This window comes from Drosophila kikkawai, chromosome 3L, assembly GCF_030179895.1.
Source record: "Drosophila kikkawai strain 14028-0561.14 chromosome 3L, DkikHiC1v2, whole genome shotgun sequence".
In the NCBI taxonomy this organism is placed as follows: domain Eukaryota; kingdom Metazoa; phylum Arthropoda; class Insecta; order Diptera; family Drosophilidae; genus Drosophila; species Drosophila kikkawai.
In genome coordinates, this window is record NC_091730.1 from 29875447 (window position 1) to 29891228 (window position 15782).

The 15782-nt window shown below is 47.2% G+C and overlaps 1 protein-coding gene across 1 annotated transcript; it reads left to right on the forward strand.

Annotated features, from left to right (window-relative positions):
- The first annotated feature begins 10180 nt into the window (after window positions 1-10180).
- LOC138928422 (uncharacterized) lies at window positions 10181-10561 on the forward strand. Its single transcript, XM_070285494.1, has one exon. The coding sequence runs from the start codon at window positions 10181-10183 to the stop codon at window positions 10559-10561; it is 381 nt and encodes a 126-aa protein (XP_070141595.1).
- The last annotated feature ends 5221 nt before the right edge of the window (window positions 10562-15782 follow it).

A 15782-nucleotide genomic window follows, 5' to 3' on the forward strand; every position in this document is an offset into this window, starting at 1 on the left:
TTCAGCTACTCCATTCTGCTGGGGTGTATAACTTGCAGTAGTTTGGTATAATTCCCTTATCTCGAAGAAATTCCCTAAACTCCGCATTAACGTATTCCAAACCGTTATCGCTACGCATACGTTTTACCTTGCCTCCCGTTTGTAGCTCCGCCTGTGCCACAAAACGTCTTAAAGGCATTTAACGCCTCCGACTTCCTTCGCAAAAAATATGTCCAAGCATATCTTGTATTATCGTCGATAAACGTTATTACATAGATCGCACCAGATATAGAAGCCACACGCATGGGGCCGCAATTATCCGTAAGTATTAGTTCCAGTTTGTCTTTGTGTATATGCCATCGAACGGATCGAATGGTTTCCTCGTTATCTTACATGTTCCACATGTTACACAATCAAAGTCTCTTGAACTTTTTAATTCCAATCCGCGAACTATACTTTTGCTCGAGATTTCTCGTAAATCTCTTAGGTTGACTTTTCCTCTGCCTACACACTGTTTTTGTTTACATTTGCTCGACACTCTGGCCATAAAAATACCGGCATCCAACTTCGCTGTAAACAATTTCTCATTTTTGTCGTTACACAACACAAGCCATTTTATTTGTAAATTTTACTGAGTGACCATAACTAATTATTTTACCAACAGATAAAAAATTGTGGTTTAATTCCGGAACAAATAATACTTCGCGTAGCAAGATGTCACTGCAAAATTGTGATTTTATTTTTACGTCTCCTACGCCTTGTGCTTTAACTTTATCGCCTGATGCCATCGTAGTGCTATCATTGCTCTCTCTGTCTTAGAGTTTCGAAATATGATCTCTCTCTGCACATGTGAGAAGAAGCTCCACTGTCCAAAATCCAACTGTTGTCGCCAGTTCCTTATTTTCCAATATACGCACTCATTGATGCGTTTGCCTCTCTCTCTCTCTCTCTCTTTTGCATTGAGCTTTCATGAGACCACGTTTACCGCATGCATAACATCTTACCTCTCGCCTTCGACCGTAATCCGTTGTCTTCTTTGCGCCCTTCGCCGAAAACACTTGCTCAGTTCCGCTAGGATTTCCAGTCTCTCTATCATCTCTTCGGGATTCCTCTTCCAATATTTTGACCTTCAGCTGACTTAAGGTAGGTAGCTGATCTCTGCATTCCATTGCAACAACAAAATTTTCCATGTCGTCCGGCAAACTACATAGCAGTAAAATGGAGAGTAACTCGTCTGGAGATTCTGAGCGATAGAACAAAATTTGGTGACTTGCAGAGACATCCTATCAGTGCGTTAATTTGAAACTTCATCAACTGCTTAAACATACTGACTTTCCTGGCTGGTCCATGAGCAAAATATATTTCGTGCAATTTTGTCCATGCTTCTTGTGCGGTTTTACAGGTTTTGATATGAATGAGTTCACTTGGCTTTACGCACATGATTATCGTCGCTAAAGCCTTCTCATCATTTCTCGGCCATAACAATTTTTCTGTAGCCGTCATTGTGGACTCCATACTTCCTATAACATACTGTCACATCTAGGAGGTAACTAGAAGACTTTTCATTTGAAGTGAACAACTCTCGTAGTTGTCGCCCGACAATTTTTCAATGTTCATCATTCCGTGAGACATTGTTCCGTTTCTTTGACTACGCTCTTTCTCTACCGAATTAAAAACACTACCACAAATCAGGGTACCATGCCGACGTACTTCTCGATTTAAATATGGTTCCTATTTAACACGAACTGGGCTCATAACCTTTGTATGAGTTAACGCGTGTTGGTTGAGGTTAGAGTCACTTAATGTAGTGAATCAAGTAAAGCTTAGAACTATTACAGAAGAGTAATATAGAAAAAGCTCTATCAGCTGCTGTACATACAAGTTGTCATAAAGTTAAAAATGGCAATGTTCCAACAAAAATTTTGAATAAATGTAGAGCGATGTAAAGCACGTACAACTCAAAACGTGGCGAAAGCGATATCCAACGATATCCCCTTTGTGTAAGCATGCTGGTTGGTTATCAGTTGTCTTCTCACATAGTTCCTAGAGTACAGGTCCAGCAGTTTTTCTGCCGTCTTAAGTGGAAATGAGGTGAGGCTTATTCGTCTGTAATCCTTGGGGCTCGCATAGTTGCACTTTCCTGTTATGGGCAAGAAGACAATAAGAGAGGGCATCTAAGGACTTTTCTATGTCTTTTGCTGATTCTACTATGCCCGAAGAGGTCGCGAGCCTTGTCGTGATAGTCTCCTTGAACTTTCCCTTTGATTCGCATTCGACCTTCATCGAGTGCAGACGTGCCTACGGACGTCCGCTACGCAGGGTTTATTCTCGTATTGCTTTTTAATGATGAAAAAGTTAATTCGGAACTCTAAACTACGTACTGATATTTAGGCCAAGCCCTACAGTACGTATGACATACGGACACTAGTGCGTGAGACGTGTTTTTGAGCTGCAAAGTTCATTTATATGGTGCCACGCGTAACAAGCTCAAAATAATGAGCTGCGATCAAAATAATGAGCGTAGAAGCTCTGCAAACCAAAGAAACGGTTGTTTCGCTTATTTCTCAACTCGCGATATCGAAGCAGAAAAAACGTCTACCAAGCCCATCCCGGCTCTACTGACCGCCGATGGCAAGAGAGCGCGCTCTTGTTCACCCGCCCTACTCACTCTAACTCCTACATCTTGGAGCTATCAATGCCAAACCCCACCACCACCGGCTTCGATGGAAGACGCACCTACAACAAGCAGTGCTGCAATTTCTGCAAACGCTGCGAAAACAACAACAACAACTAAACCAACGACCCATATTGCGAAATCGGTGCCAACGGCCGCAGCGCCAAATTCAATGGTATCCGGCCATACAGACTGGCATGACATCCATATTAAGAGTAAGCTCAGCCCACACAACACGGTTGGTAACAAACCTGAGATCAACCGTGTAACCAAAAGCTACGACCTAACCAACTCCAACAGCTTTTCCCTGGTAGCAGCTGATGAGAATAACCAAGCAAAGCAGGAGACTCAAAAACAGCCAAAGCCTCCACCTATTTATATTAGGGAGAAAAGCTCAAACGCCCTGGTCAACAAAATTGTCTCGCTGGTCGGGGACGAAAACTTTCATGTTGTTCCGCTTATTAAAGGGAACATTTGCGAATCCAAAGTGCAAACCAAATCAGAAGAACACTTCCGGGCTCTGTCTAAATACCTGGAAGAATCCAAAAAAAATTTTTACACCTACCAACTAAAAAGTAGCAAGGGCCTGCAAGTAGTGCTAGAAGGAATTGAACCAGACGTCGCCCCTCTGAGATACTAAAAGCCCTGAAAGGCAAGGGTTTTTTTGCCAGAAATGTTAGCAACATTATCAACAAAAACAAAAAGCCGCAACCACTTTTCAAAGTCGAACTTGAGCCAGATAATAAAACCCTTAAGAAGAATGAAGTTCACCCAATCTACAAGTTGCAGTTCCTACTGCTCTGCTTTTTAGCTTCCCAAGCCACTGGGGCTCCTGCTACCATGAGTATGTAGCCGTTGTATGACTTACGCTCAGCTGATTCTGATACCCAGTCCGCATCTGTATAACAAACAAGATTTTTTAAATTATTACGATATTTAGTTATACCTTTTGGAACGCCTTTCAAATATCGTAGTACTCGTTTTGCAGCTATAACTTGTTCCTTATGCGGGTGGTTATTGTACTGTGACAATTTTGATACTGTGTGAGTAATGTCTGGCCTCGATACCATAGACAAATAGTTTAGAGCTCCAATTAACGACTGATATTCGGTAATATTTTGTTTCTATCTGCAATTCTCGTCCGTGCATTTATCCAATGTGGTTCCCACCGCAAACGGTGTTAGTGCCGCCTTACACTGGTTCATCTGCCATTCTGCTAACAAATTCTGGGTATACCGATGCTGGTGAATAAATATATCTCCACACAATCCGTCTCGCTCAATTTCCAATCTCAAATAATAACTTATGGGTCCTCGGTCAACTGCCTCAATATGCTCGTTCAATCGCTTAATAATCGCCGCCATTCTGCTATGGTTTGAACATGCCACTAGCATATCGTCAACATATAGGGCAATTATATTGATATCGCCATCCGTTTTCCGGTCTATATATACGCAGATATCTGTCGAGAACTGCTGAAATCCAATATCCGCCAAAATCGTAGATATTTTTAAATTCTACTCGTATCCTGCATGTTTAAGGCCATAGATCGATTTTTTCAGCTTACATATAGCATTCGGTCTTGCCTCATCGATGAATGTCTCCGGCTGTCGCATATATACGTCTTCTTGTAGACTTCCGTTTAAATACGCCTCCACGATATTAATGTGATTGACGTATAAACCAAACTTCGCAGCAATTGCTGCGGGTATCTGACTACCGGCGCGTACGTATTCTTGTAATCAATGTTTCTTCTCTGACCTCAGCTACGAGTCGAGCTTTATGCTTTTCAATGCTTCCGTCAGCATTTCGATTAGTGGAAAAAACCCATTTACATCCAAACATTATGTTTCTTGCTTGGGTCAACTAGCTCCCATGTTCCATTTTTTAGAAGATTTTCATACTCGATACCCATTGCCTTTCGCCATTCGTTTCTGTACGTGCTCTCCAGTGCCTCTGACACTGTATTTGGATCAGCTATGTTTACTTCTAATAAGTTTACCGTGGGTTCCACTACCAATACTTTTCGTGGCCGGCCTGGCCTAACTGTTCGTAGGATTATAGGACTTCCCCGTTTCCTCGGTCTTGGTGATGCGACTTCATAATCGCTCTCCTCCTCTGAATCCTGATCCTCCTGTTGATCTGCATCTTCCTGCAAAATGCCATCGTCCTGCGGAATGACATCTTCCTGCAGACCTATATGCTCCTGCGGAATTCCATCTTCCTGCGGAATTATTTCAACCAATGAAGAACGATTGCTCCAGGAAAATAACATCTCTGGACACAACGATACATCTTTTGTGGACATCGTAGAGCCTGTACGCCTTGGATTGCTCTGAGTATCCTACACCTGGCTTCTTGTTTAGACTGATACTATCGCACCCTAACGTTCTGAAGTGCCTGACACTTGGCTTCCGCTTGAACCAACGTTCATATGGAGTCTTGTCATCCAGCTTCTTGGTAATCGTCCGATTTCGTACATAAGTGGTCGTATTAATTGCCTCAGCCCACAGAAATTGTGACTGAGTCGCCGCTTCCAGCATACACCTCGCCATCTCGACTAAAGTTCGGTTGGCCCTTTCAGCTACTCCATTCTGCTGGGGTGTATAACTTGCAGTAATTCCCTTATCTCGAAGAAATTCCCTAAACTCCGCATTAACGTATTCCAAACCGTTATCGCTACGCATACGTTTTACCTTGCCTCCCGTTTGTAGCTCCGCCTGTGCCACAAACGTCTTAAAGGCATTTAACGCCTTAAAGAACGGGGAAACGTTACGAGAGTACACAAATAATAATATATAAATAGAAACGCATGCAAAATAAATATAGAAAAATAATATAATGTAACTAAATAATAACTATGATAAATAAATAAGAACGCATGCAACATTAGACTACGGTGATACACTACGAGCTAACTCCACAAGTATTAAAGTTTTTAGTACAGAAGGGCTATCGCTACGAATTATAATGTCAGAGAGAGGTTGTAATCCGTACATAAAACCCTAAAGGGTTCATTTACTTCAAACTCCCGCCTACAGTGATTTACTACTAAAGGGATAAGGGTTCTAGATGTCCCGACTAAGCTAAGCTGCCCTAAAAGAAAGGGGCTCTCAACAACACCGTTTATTAGGTTATGAAGGAATACGATCCCAAGGTAGGCCACGGAGGGCGAAAAGTAAAAAGTTCTTTTGTACAGATTCAATACGGTTAATATGGATTCCGAATTGAGGACTCCAGACGCATGAACCATACTTCTTAATAAAACCGAGCATGCCCTTGGCTTTATTAACCATGCACGAAATATGTTCAGAGAACGAAAGTTTAGGGTCTAAGCGAACGCCTAAATCATTAACAAGAGATATTCTTTCAAGAGCGCAATCATTAAGCATATAAGTGGCAAACTGGGGAGTGACACGTGAAAATGTCATCAGCTTGCATTTAGAGCTATTGAGATGTAATAAATTAGCACGACACCATGCTTGAAAGTTATTTAGATCCGATTGCAGGTCTGATTGGCAAGAGCTATCCTTATACTGCAAGCATAGCTTAACGTCATCAGCGTACATAAGTACTCTAGAATTCGTTTGAACCAGCGGGAGGTCATTGATAAACAATGTAAATAGCAGCGGGCCGAGGTGGCTACCCTGTGGCACGACAGAAGTGACTCTGAGGAATTTGGATAGAGCATTTTTAAACAGAACCTTTTGAGTTCTGTCACTCAAATAGCTCAAAATCCATTTAAGAAGATCGACAGGAAACCCGATTAAGTCAAGCTTCCTTACAAGAAGAGAGTGATTAACCGAGTCAAAAGCTTTACTGAAGTCTGTGTAAATCACGTCGGTTTGAAAGTTACGTTGGAAACCTCTAATAACGAAAGAGGTGAGTTCCAGGAGATTTGTAGTGGTCGATCTTCGCCTCATAAAACCATGCTGACATGGTGAAATTACGGATCTGCATAAATGCTGTAAGTGGGGAGTAATTACATTCTCGAAAAGTTTTGGAATTGCCGACAACTTAGAGATTCCTCTATAGTTGCTGGCGTCCGATTTGCTACCTTTTTTGTGGAGAGGAATGATAAATGATTCCTTCCAAATAAGGGGAAATTCTGAGGTTTCTAAAGATAAGGTAAACAATTTCAGAAGGGGATTGCACAGAGCTCCGGAACAATACCTGAGCACGCAGCCTGGTATTCCATCGGGACCCGGTGAGTAAACTGGTTTTACACGATGAAGATCCGAACTAAGGGAGCTTTCGGTTAAAATAGGACTGAAAATTAGATTCGACTTGGGCAAATCAAAAGAGTAAGTCTGATCTAAGCTATTTGAGGAACAATACGTAGTTTTGAAAAACTCGGCAAAGAGATCGGCGATGGTCTGATCAGTTTGCTGTAGCGTTCTTGAACGAAAGCGATGACATACAAGGACATACTGCACCCTTCGGTCAGTCTGCGTAGTCTGTGGAGACTTCCACAACTCCGCACACTGCCCTGCGAACAAAGAAGATGCCAATACAAAAAAATTTGGAAATTGTGGAGGAAACCATACAGCTAACTACAGAGGCTGCGTGGTCTACAAGGAGCTGAAGAGTCGCATGCGACGAGCGATAGCTACACGCCAAAAAAAATACACAAAATGTGTATTATAATTCAAAAACTACTACTACTAAATACAGATGTATTTCTTGCCAAAGCAGCCAGATCTTCCCCCCCACGGGCATTTTCTACGCCGAAGCTCTACGAACAGGTATGCAAAATCCACTCCCCTCAAACTCAGTAAACGCGCAGCAGGTCCCAGGGCAGCCACAAAACAACCTGGTGACCATGCAACAAAGTATGATGAAACTCATGTCTTTTATGAAAACGACCATGTTAACGCTTGTCCTGAATCAGAATATGGTGATACAGTTGCTTGCAGCACAACAGTCGAAATAATCAATGTCCAATCTACGTATATCCACGTGGAATGCCAACTGCGTCTTACGGCATAAACTTGAACTAACACAATTTCTAAATGAAAACCACATCGACGCCATGCTACTGGTTGAAACGCACCTCATAAGCAGATACAACTTTCATATAAGAGGTTATATCTTTCACCGCACAGATCATCCAGATGGTAAAGCCCACGGCGGGACCGGCATCCTCATCAGAGAACGCACCAAACACCATTTTCACCAAAGGTTTGAAACAAATTACTTGCAAGCTACGTCCATTAAAGTGCAGTCAGGTAACGGCATCCTTTGCATTGCTGCTGTCTACTGCCCACCTAGCTTTTCAATCTCTGAAGGCCAATTCATGGATTTTTACAACTCTCTTGGAGATCGTTTCATAGCTGCAGGAGATTACAACGCCAAGCATACGCATTGGGGATCCCGCCTCGTGACCCCCAAGGTAAGACAACTGTATAACGCTCTCATCAATGTGAGAAATAAACTGGACTACGTTTCCCCTGGTAGCCCCACCTATTGGCCAGCAGACCCCAGAAAGATACCTGATCTAATCGACTTTGCGGTGACAAAAAACATCCCACGCAATCTAATAAACGCCAAGGCCCTTCCGGACCATCTACAGATCACTCGCCGCTGTTGATAACCCTCCTTCAAAGCCCAGAAACTACGGATCGCTCTCACAGGTTGACGTCGCACAGAACAAATTGGATGAAATACAAAAAGTATGTGAGTTCCCACATAGAGCTAGCCCCCCAGCTCAATACTGAAGCCGACATCGACTCCACCACCTCCGCTCTGGAAGAGGTACTTGTGACTGCAGCCAGAATCTCAACACCACAACAGAAGGATGTGCAAAAAATCAAATTCAAAACGAACCAGCAGATTGAACAGCTTATCCAAGAAAAGAGGCGGTTGCGACGGGCGTGGCAAAACAATAGATCGCCATGCTCAAAGCAACGTCTAAATGTAGCCACACGCAAACTAAGCCGGGCCCTGAAGCAGGATGCCGAAAATGCACAATTAAGATATATTGAGAAACTTTCACCAACCAGCACAAAGCATCCCTTATGGAGAGCTCACCCAAACTTAAGCTCTCCGACTGAAACCATTACCCCGATTAGAAAATCATCTGGTTGTTGGGCCCGCAGCGACAAAGACAGAGCCGAAACTTTTGCCTCACATCTCCAGGGCGTTTTCCAGCCGAACCCTGCAGCACATCCATTTGAACTACCGCAAAACCAAACTGAAACGGAATCTACTCCAACATCATTTCGACCGAACGAGATCACGAAGGTCATCAGGGAACTGAAGCCGAAAAAGGCTCCCGGCGATGACCTATTAACTCAAAAAATGATAATTGAACTTCCGAATTGTGCTATTGAGGTCATCTGTAAAATCTTCGATGGGATCATAAGTCTCGGCCATTACCCAACTAAATGGAAAAAATCTATAATTATAATGATACCGAAGCCCGGAAAAGACCACACGATTCCGTCATCTTACCGACCAATAAGTTTACCACATGACAGTAAACTTGTCCAAGTTATTTGAAAAATGCCTACTAGAGCGCATAATTCCTTATCTGGGAGCTCACAATATCATCTCATCAATTATTTATTGATATTTCTCAAGCATTCGACAGAGTCTGGCTCAACGGCCTCATGCACAAAATTAAAACACTCTTGCCTGTATACACACACAAATTACTTGAGTCGTAATTAAATAAATATAGTTTTATTCCCTGAAGCCGTGCTCGGCTGCGCAGTTGGCAGGTGGGAAAGGTCACGAAGCCGACCAAAGTCCGATCCCCCGCGTAAGCGGTGTCCCATACAAGAGACGTCGGGGACCGAGAAGGGGCGATATAACCCCCGTCGTAGTGCCAGGGGGAAATCCTTGGCCAGCGTGGGAGCCCTGCGCGGACCGACAAGCCGGCCATGGTGCAGGCAAACGGAAAGTCCTACAGCGAGGTGCTAGCCATAGTGACCAGGAGGAGACACAAGCAGTTGTCGGCCCTGTGTCTGCCTGTGTCTCCATGAAGGAGAGCATCGAGAGGGTGGTCGGTGACTCCGCGACTGTTCGCGCTTCGACCTAGGGCACGAAAGTGTTTGTTCTGGAGATACGGAACATCGACTCCATCACCTCGAAGGAGGAGGTAAGTGCCGCTATGGCAGGCCAATTCAATTTTGAAGTTGAACGCGTGAGAGTCCGGAGCATGCGCCGTGGCCACTTAGAGACGCAGCTGGCGGTGGTCAGCCTGCCCGTCCCATTGGGCAAGGCAGTTCTGCAGAGCGGCAAGGTGAAAATCGGATGGTCGATGTGTAGGATCCTAGAAAGATCCGGTCCACCGAGGTGCTTCAGATGCCTGGAAACCGGGCACATTGCGATCCACTACAAGAACCCGGTGGATAGGAGTGCCTGCTGCATCAAATGCGCAGAGTCGGGCCACAAAGCAGCCAGATGTGCCAAGGAGCCCTCTTGTTTCCTCTGCAAAGCGGCCGGTAGCAAGGACACAAGGCACCAGGCAGGCAGCAGTAGATGTCCAGCCGCTAGCGGAGGGGATGGGAACAAACAAACGAAATGCAGCTAATTCAGTTAAATCTGAAGCACTGCAGGGCCGCGCAGGATCTTCTGATGCAGACGGTGCGCGAACGCGGCTCAGAGGTAGCCATCCTCAGCGAGCCTTACAGGACAGGAAACAGTCAAGGCTGGGCCACGGACCGTACTGGCAAAGCGGCCCTGTGGCTATGCGGAATAGGTGCGCAGCAGATGTGCGACATCAAGGCGGCCGACGGGTTTGTCCGAGCAAATGTTTGTGGTACGTGGCTATACAGCTGCTACCTGGCGTCCAGCCTCTCGCTGGAGTCCTTCGGTCGAATTCTGGATGAGTTGAGCATCGACCTCCGGGGACATTGCAACGCGGTGGTCGGTGGCGACTTCAACGCCTGGGCTATCGAATGAGGATCTGCCCGGACAAACGCAAGAGGCCTCCTGAACGAAGGCTCCCGGCAGACCTACAGCAGGGCAGGCGCCACATTCGTTAGCAGTGCGCTGGCCCGCCACGCCCGCTGGAGGATTGGTGAAGTCTACACTGCCTGCGACCATGAGGTCGAGTGCTAACTAAGGATGGCCGGCCGACCTAGTGGCCCCCGATCCCCGCCAAGAAGGGCGTTCTGACAGGAGACTTTCAGACCTTGGGCCTTTGCAAGCGCCCTTGAGGGCTTCGCAGTAGACGAAGCTGATGGAGCCAACGGGATGGCAGACAAGCTGACTGACGCCATGGAAGACGCCTGTGACCAGAGCATGCTTCAGAGGAGGCCGTTCCGAGGAAACCGCCGCCCGGTTTTCTGGTGGAGCGATGAGATTGCTGAGCTACGCCGCATCTGTCACCGCTCCAGAAGATTTCCTCAGCGAGCAAGAGGCTGCCCGCTCCTTGTAGAATGCAGCGAGCGGTATAGCGGGAATGCTTCCTCAAGCTGTGTGATGCCGCCGAGGATGATCCATGGGGAGGCGCGTATAGGATGACGGTTAAGAAACTGAAACTGGAAAACGCCCCATCCGACCCGGAGGCGCTGGAGGGGATCGTTAGAGCCCTATTTCCAGATGATCAGCCGGTCGAAAACTTCCCAAGAGCCGAGCCAGGAGATTTCCGCAGCGTCACGGAAGCCGAGGTACTGCAGGCCGGGAGGAACATAAAACCCAAGAAGGCGCCGGGTCCGGACGGGATTCCAAGCAGAGCGACGAAGTTGGCTCTAGCGTTGCTGCTGGAGCAAGTGGCCGGGCTTTTTAACAAATGCCTCCAGGAAGGTACGTTCCCCGTAAGGTTGAAACAGCAACGGCTGTTATTGTTGGCCAAGCCAGGAAAGCCGCCAGGAGAAGCATCCTCCTACAGGCCAATCTGCCTGCTGGACATAATAGGCAAAGTCTTCGAGAGGGTGATCGCACCCAGGATGACAAAAGCCATTGAAGCAGCGGGCGGCCTATCCCCCGAGCAAATCGGCTTAAGGAAGGAAAGGTCTACCATGGACGCCATTATGAAGGTGGTTAAGGTGGCTAAGGAAGCCATCACTGGCTCCAGGTGGAAAGGAGGAACGAAATCCTACTGTCTAGTGGTAACCCTGGACATTAGAAATGCGTTCAACACGGCTGATTGGGGCCGGACACTGGAGTCCCTGAGGATGTTTAACATCCCTAGCTACCTGTTGAATATAGCGCTAAGCTACTTTAGCAACAGAGTGCTCACGATGGACACATGCCTGGGTTCCAGAGCATACAAAGTCTCAGCCGGAGTCCCGCAGGGCTCCATTTTGGGACCCCTACTCTAGAACGCCATGTACAATGGAGTTCTGAGACTCCCAATGCCCAATGGGCACCAGCCTGGTTGCTTTTGCCGATGACGCCGCCATAGTGGTGGTAGCCAAGGAGCTAGCCATGGTGGAGGCTCACGCAGGGTTGCAGCTGGTGGCCCACAAGACGGAGACGGTACTAGTCTCAAGTCGAAAAGCGGTGGAGAGAGCTAGCGTGAGGGTCGGTGGAACCACGATACGGTCCCAGCGGGCAATCCGGTACCTCGGCGATCTTCTAGACACGCGCCTGTGCTTCAAGGAGCACCTGGAATTTGTGCACAAGAAGGCCAGCGGAACCGCAGGAGCTTTATCCAGGATGCTGCTAAACACTAGAGGGCCGAAGCAGGCAACCCGGAAACTGCTCACGACGGTTGTGACGTCGCAGATGCTGTATGCAGCGGCAGTGTGGGCGGAAGCCGCTAAGGTAAAAAGCTATGCGCGAGGGCTGTAGGTAACCTATAGGCTGTGCGCCGTCAGAATCGCGTGCGCCTTCCGAATCAATTCGGAAGATGCGGCGCTGGTCATCGCCGGACAAGTCCCGTTGACGGAGCTCGTTCGGGAGAGGGCGGAGATCTACGCAGCCGCGCAGGACAGGGAAGCAAGTTGCTAGTCTAGGTCCCTGTCCACCACCTCCAGCTTGGCCCCCTCCCACAGCGCCTCCAACTGGCAGACTGCTTGAGTCAGCCACTTTCTCATCGGGTCATCCATGCACTTCAGGATTTTGACCGCATTTAGCTACCCAGCACCATCAAAGATGGGCATGCGAGCTTCGGGATCTTCCTCCATCCGTGCATATAATGACTCAATGAGCCGCGCATACACCATCTTCCACCGCGCCTCGGTCATCTTGCCGGCTTCATCGCTTCTGTCAATGAGTGCCACGATTAAATGTCGGTTAGTCATTTCACTTACGTTTGCGGTCTCTTTAAGCTTCTTCACTTTTTGGGCGGGGGCCTGGCTTCTTAGGGCCGCGTTGCCGCTTGCTCCCCGGTGCGTCCTTGTATTATTAGTAAGCGACTCCTCCACCTTGTTGGTAAATCTGCCCGTCGAGTTCATGTGGGGGAGTTTAGCGAAGTGAAGTCTGCCTTCAGCCATCCTCTTCTCGGCCCACGTAAGCTTTACCTTCTCCTCTAGGGATAGGGTTGCATTTTTCTGTTCGTGAGTACGCGATATATTCATAGGGATAAAATCCTAATTACGTAACGATACGTAAAGCCGCAAATATGTGTCAAAAATCTAAAAAATCATCAGTTGACATTTCGTTTAATTTCTGCGAGAAAATTTAACTGAATTCTTCCATCTTTTTTTTTGGTTGTGCTCTACACGTTTTTTATAAATTAATAAAAAATGGGGAGCAACAATTTACACAAGGCACTGCACGCCTTCCTGAGCGACACCCTCTAGGAGAGCAACAGACAGGCATCTCAGAGTATTTTACCCTAAATTGGAATCTCTTCCTCCACGGTGACGACGACGACGTTCTCCACCACGACGACAACGGCCACTATCACTTCGGCTGATCAGACCACCCTTAAAACTGCGTCAAGGATATCAACGGCACAAAACGACATCGAGAAAACATGAACCTCCCGCCAGGCAAGGGAAAGGTTATATCTGTAGTCGCAGACCAAAAAAGGAGTTGCGGCGAAGTCTTCTGAAACAAATACGTCTACAAAACCGCAAACAGACAGACAAAAAGAACACGCTCTGCAGCAAGCGTTGACAAATTTAAGAACAGCGCAAGCCCTGAATGCCTTGAAATCTGCAGCACTCCCTCAATGAAGGGGAACCGCTCCTGGGGAACACATTCAAAACCCCCAGCCGAGCTGGTAGACTGTTCAGAGGAGGATGACCAGCAAGAGACGAGCCCCAGCTGCGGAAGAAGTGGCCACTAAGGCCAAAGCCAGCAAACCGCAATCTGCGAACAAATTCGCCCCCCTAGACCAGATCGACACTACGCAGGACATGGACTGCGAGGAAGAAGATGATATGGAGGAGACCTCCTCAGTAACAGAACAGAGGGCTGCTGCCACTCAGCCAACCGCTACTTCCACCGCCAAGCCGAGGCCAATCACTGTCCCAAACGTCAACAAAGTCAAGGAGACGGAAAAGGCGCTTCTGCAGGAGATAGAAGAGGACGGATTTGAGCTCCTCACCGCTCGATCTGGCGACCTGCGTATCTACGCAAAAGACTCCCACACTTACCGAGCCATAACCAGATTCCAGTCCTTCAGAAACGTGGTATACACACATTTCTGCCTAGACAGAAGTTTTTGTCTGGTTTGTAGACCTCAAACAAGCTCCCAACAACATGGAAGCTATGCTGATTACCAAGAGACATCGTGTGGCCACTGAACCTAAGAACGACAGCAACAGGTTGAAACGGCGCTACAGATGCTTGGGTTCAACTACACGAAAAACTACTGATTCAAGTCGCCAGTTTGGGGCAGATACGCGGAGGAACACTGACAGGATCGGAGACTTGCAAGACTGCTATCATTGCTGACCTATGCTGTGCCAATTCTGTTGACAACCATGCGGCATACGACAAAAAGTGTCGGGTTTTCGCCCTACAACTTTTTCGATTAATTCTTTGAGATTGTCGACACATCTTTAGTAGACCGAATAGCTTTACTCGTATTTTGCATATATATGGAGAGAGACTTGCTATTCCTGGTGTGCCCGGAGTTGTCTATTAGTCTTAAATTTATCAAACGTTCCCTAGTTGCAATAAACTTCCTTAAGGCAAGATTACTGGCGGTTTAAGCCATTCTTAAGGTCACTCCAGCCATGGATGCCATACGCCCATAACAACAACAACCAGCTGCGTCTACGGGCGCTTACGAAATACCTCCTGGATTCAGGCAGGCAAACTTCAAGCTGCAGGATGACTTCCCGGTCCTAGGAAGCCGAGGTAGGTCCCGCAATGCCCCTCAGCCGCCCAACTCAGACCCAGACTGGGACATGACGCGGGTAGCGGCTATGCTTACCAGCCTCAAAACTACAGTGGAGCAATTGGTTTCCTCCTTAGCCACGACCTCTCTGGTGGAGAGAGACTGCAACGAGGAATGCCTACGACTCATGGATACCCTTAAATATATGGAATGCCACACGTCTCCTTGCCAATCGGGAGGAGCTTCTGGTGTACCACTCAAGGCACAGCATCGACATCGTGCTTGTGTCTAAGACCCACCTTAAGCACGGAGTATTCCTTAGTATTCTTTCTTCCACAGAGAAGACTTCCCAGGTGTGTCAACTAGAGGTGGAGCACCGAGCCTAGTCAGAAGCGGACTGATAGGTGGCGATGGTCACACAAAACTCTCCCGTTGGAGACCTGGATGTGGCAGCGATTTATCTGCCCCCTCGTCCTACCTGACTTTGAGGCTCTTCTCAACCTCTGTGGAAATAAAGATGTAGATGACGCAGTCTTATTACTAGAGGAAAAAATTAAGGCTGCAGCAGACCTGTAACAATATTGGTAGCTCCGCGATGTGTCCCCCTACATTACCACCGTACATTAAGGCGCTCATTGGGACCAAGCATAGACTCAGGAGGAAGTATGCAAGGAAGTGCTAAGGATCTGCCGCAGATTGGGCAATCGCGTCAGGAAGCTCTTGAACAACCTACGTCAGGTGCGATTGGAGAAGGAGCTGGAGGAGGCAACTTTGGATAGAGACACTGATTTTGCGCTCTGGAAACTTGCTGGTCAGAACAAAAGGCAGGCCACCCCTAAGTTCTTAGTCAAGAAAGCGGATGGGACTTGGGCCAAGTCTCCGATGGACAGAGCTGAAGCCTTCGCAGAAAGCCTAGAAGAGCGCTTCACTCAGTGCCTCCCT

Excerpts from the sequence above, each read along its gene's own strand:
- LOC138928422 (XM_070285494.1), top strand. The coding sequence starts at position 10,181 with ATGCAGCTAATTCAGTTAAATCTGAAGCACTGCAGGGCCGCGCAGGAT.